Raw genomic sequence first — 12,724 nt, forward strand, 5'->3', positions numbered from 1 at the left:
TTATACCGGGGTAGAGTTGGTGGCTTCACAAGCTGGCGGTCGCTTCTCTCTTGTGAAGGAAAGATGGTCGATGATGGAGATCTGACACGATGGCGGTCGCTTCTCTCGTGTGGAATCGGTAAAGGGGGAAGTGCTGGCGGATTGAAGTACACCACAGAGATGTGATTGGTCTCTGATACAGTACACGAACTCAGCCTTGTGGAATCTCACACACAAAACAGAGAACAAGCTTACTCTCTTAAGAACACTTAAAGAGAAAAGTAAGAAAATTCAGTATTTTATTGATAATCAAAAGGTGAGATTCATCTCATTGAAAAACTCCCTCCAAGTTGGTTGGATTTCAAAAATTATATATTTCATAAGAAAAATGTTATTTCCCTCGAAGACTTGATTGTCAAACTGCGAGTTGAATCACTAATCCGCATCGAGAAAAATGTGGACGTGGTGTAGCATGAATAATGATGGGTTTGTTTGTGATGGGTTATTTAAGGTGTCTACAACAATGATGTAACCAAGGCTTTCCACCTCGAAGAAGAATAAGTGTAGTCTCGATAGGGAAGAATAAGTTGTAGTTGGTATCTCCTTTCTTAATAATGGAAATTTAAGTTTAGTTTTCATTTGGTGAAGTTTTTTGGCTTTTGCATGAATGTTTTAAAACTCAAAAATGCAAAGTAAGTTAAAGTGAAATTTGCATGAGTCTTACGTTAAAGCATGACTCAAAAATGCCATCACCAACATGAGAAGATGGAAAATATAGATATATATTTAATTCACATGAATTGATGTGAATTAATTTTGTAACTCTCTTTAATGATTGTACAAAATATTTTTTATTTATGTGGTAAAGGGTGAATATGAATTGTTGAAGGGTTAGTCTATAAAATGTGGGGGGAAGCTTTGCTTACCACAAAAAATATTCTCAACATGGATACCACATAGAGTTATTAGAAAGTTCATTATTTTGGATAAAGCTCAAGAAGCTATGAAATTTTTTGAACTTTGTGGATGAGATATCCTTAAGTAGGAAAACTCAGTGTCAATATTATGTGTACACTATTATAGCAATTAGCTATTTTTTGGACACTGAATAAATGATTAAATCATTAAATCATTGGATTATCAAGAGGAATGGGTAGCCTAGAAATATAAATTCAGCTTGGTGGAAATCCAACCTATGTGATTGGAGATCCCAAGATCTAGGTTCAAAAGAGACAACTAAATCAAGTTGAGTTAGAGTTGAACACTGTAAGACTATGTCTATATCCAGTTCCTAAAGATAAAAATAAACAGTGTTACCTGTATGAGTTGAGGTTAAGCGTTAGCTTTTAATGATATACCATAGTTTTGAGATATTCGGGGAGTAATACAGGATGCTTCTAAAAACAAAACTGATGGGAGTTCACCTAGTGAGTGTGAAATGGGACCGTTTCTAGGAGAATGAAAGAAAGGCTATATTCTCCAAGTTCACTCATGAACCCAGAAAAGTCCAAGGCCAAAATAGACACAATAGAGAACTAAATCTCTACGAGAAGATGTTGTTGCGCGATACCTGTTTTCTAGGTTTACATTAAAATCTGGGTGGTTCAAGACATAATGTTCACCTCCCGGCCAAGTAAATCCGATAGATATTAAAAATGATGGGTTCAAAGCTGAAAAATGCTACCTTTCAGATACAATAACATTTTCGCATACTCTCGAACGTCTGTCTAGTCTAGTCTAAGTTGTGTCTAGTCTAATCAAGTCTAGTTAGTAAACGTTTTTTTTAGTCTTCCTATGTTTAGTGTGTAATTCCTATTCATGTGGGGATTATTGGACCTCAATTTATTTAAGCTTAGTGGGCTTAATAGAATTAGATTGTGTGAATGAGAAATTAGGCCTTAATGGTTTGGTTTTGCTTAAGATGGAGCTCCAAGAGGAGTGGGTCAGATTGGATAGAGTCAAAACTCTGTTTCACGATCTGTGAGACTTGGTCTCTTTGTTTTCGTGATCAAGTGGAGAGTTGTGGAGAGTTGGATTTCTTTGAGAGATCGTCGCTTCTTCACGTCGCCCACCTCCTAGATTTGCGATGGACTTGGTAAAGTTGTGGAGAAACAATTTCAAACCCAAGTCATCCAAGTCCTCTATATATACTCATGAGTTCTTCTCTTGTAAGAAAGTGAATTGACGAGATCAAAGTCGCTTGTTCTCACACACAACAAAAGCACAAAACATCCAGCAGTCTCTCACAAAGTAAGTTTTGAAAGTATCGTAGAAGTGAAGTTCGTATAGAGCCGGTGTTTGAGTGATTAGCAAACCCGGTTGTGTATGGTTGTATCCTGGGACTCTTGTAACCATTAATTCCGTCGCACTGCGGGGGTTTCAAAGAGTTAAGGAAAGAGATTTCGGTCTCGCCTCCATTCTTCCCTTAACGTTTGTGTTGTTATCTCTTATTCAATATCTCTTACGTAGTGTGGCAAATTTCTAGCTCCTACAGAGATATGGTTGAAATAGTGAGAGAAGACCACCAAAGAGCTTTACCTGTGATCTGTAAACGGTTGAATCAGAAACTGAGTGCGATCACGGCTGATCGAGAAAGCTTGAAACGTGTGTGGACGCAAACTATTAAAAGACTTTTTCCAGAGCAAATAGATCCCATTGCACAAAACTCTGAAGTGAAGAAACCAACAATCTGATTCTGATTCAGGTTCTAGAATGTAAATTCAAACAGTTATGTTTTCGTTTTGGTTTTATATTTGTATGAAAACTTAATAGATCCAGAAGGTTTTGTAAGTCCAGGAAAGGAAGATCCTGACACAAACATGTCAAAGTTTTCAATCAAAATCTCTATTTGGCTATATCTGTTATTACAGTCATGTACTAAAGTTAAGGAGTTTTATGAATTAACTAGAATACATGCATGAAGTATGACTGGTGCATTGTGTGTAACGTGCTTGTAGCATATGATAGTTCCGAAGTACTTGTGAGGTTTGATGTGAAATCTCTCTAACAAGCAGACACCTTTGAACTAGTCACAAAAGTAGAACTACTACAAAGGTGTCTGCAAGAGAGATCTAATCAGTACTGCTGAATAATAATAACCCAAACGCTACCTGAGGGCCTTTGGGGTTACTTATGAGTGCATCCCAAATGTGAAGACTCTCCACAAAGGATCCATATATATGGATGCATAAAAGTGCAGTTTAGCTGAAGATTTGCAGATCAAGTATCACCACTCTAGCTAAGAAAAGAAAATTAAACAAAATAAAGAGATTAAGGATCGATGCCGTTGACTAAAGTTCTGCGTAATATCTCACTTTAGTTGCAATTTCTAAATGATGCCAAAGTTCTATAAAACATACCACAAACATTCAAACAAAACCAAATATTATTGAAGAAATCACGAACAGGAAACACAAACACAGCATTAAAACATAAACTGATGATGAAAAAGACAACCAAAAGACAGAGAAGAAACAGAGAAACGCCATCAACGATCCTAATTCAAACACAACGAAACAAAACACTACTTTCAGAACATCTTGGAACTAGTACATCGGAAACAATCATCTTGATAGTATCTCTTAAGGAGAACCACCGCTTAAGCTCGGAACACCACCACCACTAGATCCACCACCAAGTCCACCAGGGAATCCCATTGCACCGCCCAAACCACCAAACGCACCACCAGCCCCACCAAGAAGCGGCGTCCCAGACGGGAGTGGCAATGTCATGCCAGTGCCAGTGCCACCACCAGGCATGCCAAAGAATCCGCCAACTCCGGCAGCACCGCCGATTCCGGCACCGTAGATGAAGTTCTTCTGATCGTCGAGAGGGGCATCAACGGTAGGAGACTCAGCTTTGGTAGGAGCAGCGACTCCTCCGAGAGGCAGAGTCTGAGTTTGCTGCAAATTGCGAGCACTTGCGTGGACCAAAAGAAACGTAGCTGCAGAGAGAAGCACGAGATTAGTAACTGATGAGAACCTCATTGCCATTTCTTCTTTTATTACGAACGAACGAACGATTGCTAAGAGATTATAAAAGAGATCGAAGTTGAGATGTTCTGTTTTAAATTGAATGCCATGCATGCATGGGTTATATAGAAGAGAAAAGACAGATTACAGTTGAAGATAATAAATTGGGTTTAGAGACTTTAAATTAAAGATGAAGAAAGTGTTAATGACTTGTCCACGAAGATCATTGGTCATGACAGTCATCTTTTATGGGGAATGTAATGGTTTATGTATAGGGAGCTTCGTAGGCCGTTGGACTGGACTGTGATCGATTCACAAGATATAAGTAGACTGTGATTTAATTTTGTTGATACGTTGAAATAAGTCACTTAAATACGTTTGACTTAAACGTTTTATCACTCCAATTAAAAGTTAAAGCCAAATTCCAAGACGGTCTGTTTATAATAGCAGAGACTGAGCCAATTAAAATGAAAAGAGTGTTTTGAGAATTCTAATGCCAAAGGGTAAAAAAAAAGCAGAGCAAGTTAGCTAAGTATTGAAAGTTGGCACGTGAGGAAGTCAAAGAAATAGAAAAAGTCTTATTAACTTTTAATTAAAGGAAATTGTTAGTTTTTCCTTATTAAGTTATAAAGAATACTCCATGTTAAGAATTAATCTATAAATAATGTAGCCCCTTAATGTTAAGGCAAAGATATCGTTCTTAGAGATTCGTTTACAACTTATTCTGAGAGCAATTGTACTTCGTTTGTTTCTTGATCACCAAACAACAACACTTTGGCCAAGTGAAATAACCGGTCCGGTTCTATCTTGGGAGATTGAATATTTTCCTTTTTTTTTTTTTTCTCTATAATTGAGATTTCCTCTTTTCCTTTCCCTCTCCTCTGTATAATTGAGTTCTTTTTTCCTTTTTGAAGTTTTAAGTCTGATTCTAGGGTTTACTACTTCACCATGAGATCACGGAACGTCTCGGATCGTCTAGGAATTTCTAAACGCAATAAGCGATTGAAGACCTCAGTCAATGAAGAAGGCGGCGAGCCGATCCCGATGGATCTCCTTATCGAAATATTCTCCAAGTTGCCAGTGAAATCTATAACCACATGTCGTTACGTATCAAAGTACTGGGCCTACGTACTTAGCCATCCGGATTTCACAGAGTTGTTCTTGTCCAAATCTTCTGCTCGCCCGCAGATCTTGCTAGCGTGCTGCTGAGACTACAAAAACAATGGGTTCCTCTTCTTCTCCTCACATCAGCCTCAAAACCCTGATGGCAACTCGTCTCCTATAGCAGCTTATCCTCTTACACATGTCCCCGGAGGCCCGACCATGTGACATCAGTCGTCCTGTACACGGCATGGTCTGTCTTAGAGGCGAGCGGATCGTAAAGGGAAGGGCAACACCACTGGATGTGTCGGTTATATATAACCCTAGCACAGGAGAATTTCTAACGTTACCTGATATAGAAAAAGGTTTGCTCTTAAGAACACAAGATTTATAAAGTATATCTCCTTTATATTAGCTTAAGAAAACTCTCTCAAAAACTCAAGCTCTCAATCTCTCTTTCTCTCTCAAACCTTATAAGTTGTGTTACATCCCAACACATCCTTATATACTACTTTACTAATCCTAGTCCTAATAGGAATCCTCACATATCTAGATAACTCTCTAGACACTTGATCCTTATCTCTTTAACATCACAAACATAATAGAACTAGGACTAGTTTCCTCTCTAAGCTTTCTTCAAACTTATTCCAACAATCTCCTCCTTAAGTTTGAAGCTCTGTTTTGATAAATCCTGCACTCCCAAAAGATCCCTCATTACTTTGAACTTGTTCTTGTCCAATGCCTTTGTCAGAATGTCCGCTCTCTGCTCTGTTCCCGGAATATGTAGAACCTCAATTTGACCACTCTCTACTCGCTCTCTTATGAAGTGATAGCGTCTGTGGATATGCTTACTCTTCCCATGAAAAACTGGGTTCTTAGTAAGTGCTATTGCTGATTGATTATCAATTAGAATAGTCACTTTCTCTTCTGCAGCTCCAGTAATCTTGACCAACAGATCCTGTAACCATATCGCTTGTTTTGCTGCCTCAGTCCCTGTCATGAACTCAGCTTCACAAGAAGACAGAGTCACCACATCTTGTTTCTGTGAACACCATGTGATAGGACTCTTACCAAGATAAAATATGTGCCCTGAAGTACTTCTTCCGTCATTTGGATCAATGTTATGGCTGCTATCGCTGTAACCAACCAATCTTGGTACCTTCATTCGCCCATAAGATAATCCAAAATGTGTAGTTCCCTTTAAATATCTAAGACAATGCTTCATTGCAACACCATGTGAATGCCTTGGACTTTGCATATATCTACTCAATATCCCCACACAGTAACATAAATCCGGTCTAGTATGTAATAAATAGCGTAAGCACCCTACATTTTTCCGATACAGAGTTGCATCAATCTCTTCTTCATCCTCAGCTTTCGACAATTTTAACTCAGTCTCCATCGGAATAAGGACTGAATTACAGTTAGACATTCCTGCTTCCTCAAGGATCTTGTGAGCATATCGAGCCTGATTTAAGGTTATCCCATCTTGGTGCTGACATACTTGCATTCCCAGATAGTATGATAGCTTCCCAAGATTACTCATTTCAAATTTATCAGCCATCTCCTCCTTAAATTTGTTAATCACTGTTAAGCTTGTTCCAGTGACAAACAAATCATCTACATAGACTCCAATAATCAACAGCTCCTTACCAGCATCCTTACGGTACACAGAAGGTTCCTTTGAACATTTCACAAACTGCAATTCCTCCAAGATTTGATTTAGTTTGTTATTCCAAGCTCTAGGTGCCTGCCTTAAACCATACAAAGCTTTGTTAAGCTTGTAGACTTTTCCTTCACAACCTGCTTTCTCAAATCCCTCTGGTTAACTAACATAAACTGTTTCCTTGAGTTCTCCATGAAGAAAAGCAGTCTTTACATCTAGATGATGAATCTCCCAGCCATGTGAAGCTGCTAGATCAATTAGGAGTCTTATGCTCTCAATCCTGGCAACTTGTGCAAAAACTTCTTCAAAATCAACCCCATATTTTTTGCACATATCCTTTTGCTACTAGCCTGGCTTTATATTTGTTAATACTCCCATCAGAATTTCTTTTAAGCTTGAACACCCATTTTAAACCAATTGGCTTTGCTCCAATGGGTAAATCAACAAGATCCCAAGTTCTAAGCTTTTCTATTGATCCTATTTCTTCTTCACAAGCTTTTATCCATTCTTTGGACTCGCTGGCTTGATAAAAATTAGCAGGCTCATTGTTAATGCACGAAAGCAGGTACTCTCCTTCTTCTTCAGCAAGTAACACAAAGTCTTGAAGATATTTTGGTTTAATCCTCACCCGTTCAGATCTCCGTAACTCTGGTTCTGTGGAAACTGCAGGTTGACCTGCAGTTGCAGGCATGTTTGTACTTGTGTCCACGTTTTGTTGTGTCTCGACCTTCACAGCTTGCTCTTGTGAATCCAGACTATCACCCGGTTCTATCTCACTCTGAATATGTTCCCTCTCAACCATCTCATCACTTCCTTGAAGACCATGATTTCCAAAAACACCATAGTTAATCTTAAAACCCTCATCACTATTTTCTGCAGAAATTTGTCGAGACCAATGCCACCCTTTTGTTTCATCAAACACAACATCACGACTGACAACGATTTTCTTTGACTGTGGATCTAACAATCGATACTCCTTAGACCCTGGTTCTGTTCCTAAGTGAACAAGAATGCGAGTTCTATCATCAAGTTTTCTCAGAATTGGTTTCTCCACCTTTGCGTAACCAATGCAGCCAAATATCCGAATATGCTGAACTGATGGTTTTTTATCCCGAAAACATTCATACGGAGTCTTCTCCTTCAAAGCTCGAGTTGCTACTCTGTTAATGAGATATGTCGAATGCCTAATAGCCTCTCCCCACATATAATTTGGCATGTGCATATGCTTCAAGATGCTTCTAGCCGTTTCCATCAAAGTTCTATTTCTTCTCTCAACAACACCATTCTGTTGTGGTGTATATGGTGCTGTCAGATGCCTTTTAATGCCAGAAGTTTCACAAAAAGCATTAAATTCTTGAGATACAAACTCTCCACCTCTGTCTGTTCTGAAAACTTGTATAACTTCCCCAGCTTCTTTCTCTACTACTGCCTTGAATTTCTGAAACTTCTCAAATGCTTCTCCTTTCTCTTTCAATAACATAGTCCACATGTACCTAGAGAGGTCATCAATGATCACAAAGACATACCTATTTCCTGCTGTTGTGCTTGGTGTTATTGGTCCACAAAGGTCTCCATGTAAAAGCTCTAACTTCTTTGTAGCTCGAAAAACAGTTTCTTGAGGGAACTCATGTCTGGTTTGTTTTCCAAGTAAACATGAGCTACAAATCTCCTTTTTTACTGACAATTTTGGCGCTCCGAGAACTAGTTCCTTTCCTAGCATTGCTCCTAAGGTTGCATAATTCACATGTCCCATCCTCGCATGCCATTTACCTGATTCACTTATCTCTGTGAGATAAAGGCAGGCATTATCTCGCAACCCCATTTGAACCTTGTAAAGCCTGTTCCTAGACTTCTCTGTTTTGACAAGGAGCTTTCCTTCTTGATCTCTTATTGTCAGATATTTCCCTCTTAACCGTATGTCACAGCCGGACTCTGTAGCTTGACTGATTATGTTGCTTTTTAAATCGGGAATGAAATAAACATCAGTCATCTCTCTTTGCTTCCCATTCTGATCTATGAAAATAATTGTCCCTTTTCCTTTTATGTCGACTCGAGAATCATCTCCAAAACGGACTTTCCCTGTAATAGATAGATCAAGCTTCTCAAAGTATCTCCTATCTCCGGTCATGTGGTTACTGGCACCATTATCAAGGTACCAGATGCTATCCCCATCTTTACTAGTCTCGAACTTACTAGGTATAACTCGTTTTTCATTTAAGTAGACTACCTCGTGCATTAGAAGTTCGTCTGCATCCTTTGTGTCTTTGTTGTCTGTTTCTTGTGTCTCTTGCAGCTTAAGTAGTCTATTAGGACAATTAAACGCCATATGACCAGTTTGATCACATCTAAAACAAACAACATGTGACATATCTTTTCCTCCAAAACGTCCTCTTCCTCGTCCTCTGCTTCCAAACCTACCACCTCTACCTCTTCCTCTGTATCGTCCAAAATCCCCACTGTAGTCCTTATACTGTTGATTTTGATTCGGTTGTTGATTTGTGTTTGCGTACATTAATTTGCTCTGTTCTTCCTGGGATTCTTCTTCGACACTGATTCGTTCTTCATAAGTTTTTAGCCGACCAACAACATCTTCAAAGCTCACTGTACTTAAATCCAAAACTTGTTCTAAGCAAGCAACCATGTGTATGAATTTTCTGCGAGGAAGACTGTTAAGAAATTTCTTAACAATCTTTGGTTCTTCTATGGTTTTCCCTAGTGCAGCTGACTTCAATCCAATAACAGCAAGTTTTCCAACAAAGTCATCGATACTCTCTGATTCCTGCATCTTCAAGCGTTCAAACTCAGACATTAGAGTCTGTAGTCTCACTTCTCTAACCCGTTCTGCTCCAACGTTTCTCGCTCGGATTGCTTCCCAAATTTTCTTTGCTGTTCCATGTTCTCCAACTTGCAAAGTTAAGCTCTCAGGTATTGATTGAAACAGCAAAGCCATGGCTATGTTATTCTGATCCTCGTTGACTTGTTCGTTTTCTGCTTCTATAGCATCCCAGACTTTGTGAACCTTTAGTGCAAGTTTCATCTTCATCGCCCATACAGTGTAGTTGTTTGCGTTAAGCATCGGACAAACAATAGAGGAAGAACTTCCTCCTTCCTTGAGTGGTGGTGGTAGTGCGAGTTCGGCCATGATTCCTTTCGCTGATTGAATCAGGCTCTGATACCAAATATAGAAAAAGGTTTGCTCTTAAGAACACAAGATTTATAAAGTATATCTCCTTTATATTAGCTTAAGAAAACTCTCTCAAAAACTCAAGCTCTCAATCTCTCTTTCTCTCTCAAACCTTATAAGTTGTGTTACATCCCAACACATCCTTATATACTACTTTACTAATCCTAGTCCTAATAGGAATCCTCACATATCTAAATAACTCTCTAGACACTTGATCCTTATCTCTTTAACATCACAAACATAATAGAACTAGGACTAGTTTCCTCTCTAAGCTTTCTTCAAACTTATTCCAACACCTGAAACCAAGACGGCAAAGACGAGGGACCTGTCTTTTAGGTGGCGGAGCTATTTAGGGTATGATCCGGTTAAGAAACAACACAAGGTCTCGTCCATGGCATATAAGAAATAACATGAAAAGAAGTATCAGAAATATGAGAAATGCGTGGAGTTTCAAGTTCTAAGTCTAGGAACTGGAAAGCTAACATGGAATGTTGTCGAATCTTGCATATCCCATTTTCCTCCTGAAGCACGTAGTGAGATATGCATCAATGGTGTTTTGTATTATCGAGCTGAGGTTAAAGACTCTTCCGGGGGTACCATGTCTGTTGTTTCTTTTGATTTTAGGTCTGAGAAATTCAACGTTCTTAAATTCATGGAAAGTTTTACTCTGTCTCATACAACAGCCTTGGTAAACTATAATGGAAAATTAGGTGTGCAGATGATAGACGAGTATGGCGGTTTTGTTACGGAGAGAAGTACAAGTTTTGAGTTGTTGATTCTTGAAGACTTCGTAAAACATGAATGGTCGAAGCGCATATATGAATTGCCTCCTTTGTGGAAGAATGTAGTTCACGGTGAGTTGCATTTTGTTGGAATGATAGGTACAGACGAAATTGTGTTGTTGCCTTCCGGCGTATATGGTGTGCCTTACGTTTTGTACTACAATATCAAGAGAAAGAGGATCGTAAGAGTGGAAATCAAAGGAATCAAACCGTTTATGGTTGAAGGATTTCACATCTTTCTAAACCACGTAGAGAACGTGAAGCTTATTCAAGCATATATAGCTGGTTTGGCACATTGGTTCTTAATAAGTTTTCATCATAATTAATTTAGTCATCATCTCCATATATTGTGTTTTAGCACGATCGATTGTTTAGAGATCCATCGTTTTGGTTTGGTTTTATATTGTGTAAGCCGTGTACTGGACTGTCACCGATACTAGATCGTTTTTTTTTTTTCTCAAATTAATTCATCATAAGAATTTGCTGTATATTGCTCACCATATATACGTACACAAATAATTTTTGCCTTGTACGATACTAGATCGATTGTTGTATCGTAAATTCTTATGATGAATTAATAATTTTTATAGTACGATACTACGATACTATAAAAAAATTATTAATTCATCTAGTATCGTAATTTTTGCCTTGCAATATACAGCAAATTCTTATGATGAATTAATAATTTTTGCCTTACACAATCTGAGCTTCGTAAGCCGTGTACTGGACTGTCACCGATACTAGATCGTTTTTTTTTTTTCTCAAATTAATTCATCATAAGAATTTGCTGTATATTGCTCACCATATATACGTACACAAATATTTTTTTACAATAAAAATCACACACACTATTGAAACGAGCATTAATTAATTTGTATTTAGTATCACCATCATGCTGAAGCCATTTTGAAAACTTTTGTTCTGTGATATCCGAGATCCTTACAGCCATTTTGTTATCCTAATGCAAAAGTACAGAATCAATGTGATATAGTGGTTCGATGCAAGTTTTGTATAATTTAACATGACAAGACGCAAATCAAGAAAGTCTCCATTAGCTATTTCCTTTTTTAGAAGTCTACTTTATGGAGCATGAGTTTAAAACTAGCTAGCGACAAAGTAAAACAGTTTTGAGAAGTCTATAGCCAATTTGCCAATGCCATATTGGATTTAATGATAAACAAATATTTTTTTTTGCTCCATTGGCTTATCTTACTCGTAAACAAAGTCAAGGTATAAACTTGTTACCAACAAAACTTCTTCCATGACCATTTCAAGTCAAGTATTGTCGATATAAAATTTAACAAAATTCGATAAACCATTTTTTTTTTTTTTGCAATCTCTATGTAGATATATGAAAACTTGAGAACATATATTATTCTTTTAACTTCTTGGGTAGATTTACCTCTAATTTCAGTTTTTTGCCTTTTAAATTTTCTGGATAGCATAAAGAAAACTTGAGAGCAAATAAGAAGCTCATACTATTTTTGGTTAATTTATGATAATATTAGTATAGTTTTATTCAAAATGAGTTGGACATGAAGTAAAAATATTACATATCATACTACCGTATATGAAAGAAATATATATATATAAGATAATGTTACGTTTACAAATATGAGATAATATTGGTTTTTTTTTCTATGCTAGTTATGTATTATTAATGTTTATTATTTTTAATACTAAGTAAGATAAACGTATGATATAATTCACATGTTATTTTGATATGAATGACACAAGTCTTGAGTTGGATACATTTAGAATCCAATTATGTTATGATGTAATATACAATTTAATTATATTGCAATAGACTGGTAGTTTTAATGGCTGTACATTCTTGTTTTGATTTCCCGCCAAACTTTTTTTTATTTTTGACGGGAAATTTATTCGATTTTGATAACTATACATTATTGCTGTCACTGAAAAAAAGAATAATTTGATTATTTTGTGGGGTAATTTTGAAAATTATTAACATGGAGGGATATTTTTAAAAAGGGACATGAAAAATGTTATTTTTGAGAATGTCCCGTGAATTTATCTATAT

General features: G+C 37.3%; 1 protein-coding gene and 1 pseudogene across 1 annotated transcript; one reads left to right on the plus strand and one right to left on the minus strand.

The window, feature by feature from the left end:
* On the minus strand, positions 3,347 to 4,039 carry LOC104746914 (glycine-rich protein 5-like). The gene has a single exon (XM_010468464.2). The coding sequence runs from the start codon at positions 3,969 to 3,971 to the stop codon at positions 3,561 to 3,563; it is 411 nt and encodes a 136-aa protein (XP_010466766.1). The 5' UTR covers positions 3,972 to 4,039; the 3' UTR covers positions 3,347 to 3,560.
* Positions 4,899 to 11,009, plus strand: LOC109129109 (annotated as a pseudogene).

This window comes from Camelina sativa, chromosome 15, assembly GCF_000633955.1.
Source record: "Camelina sativa cultivar DH55 chromosome 15, Cs, whole genome shotgun sequence".
In the NCBI taxonomy this organism is placed as follows: Eukaryota; Viridiplantae; Streptophyta; class Magnoliopsida; order Brassicales; family Brassicaceae; genus Camelina; species Camelina sativa.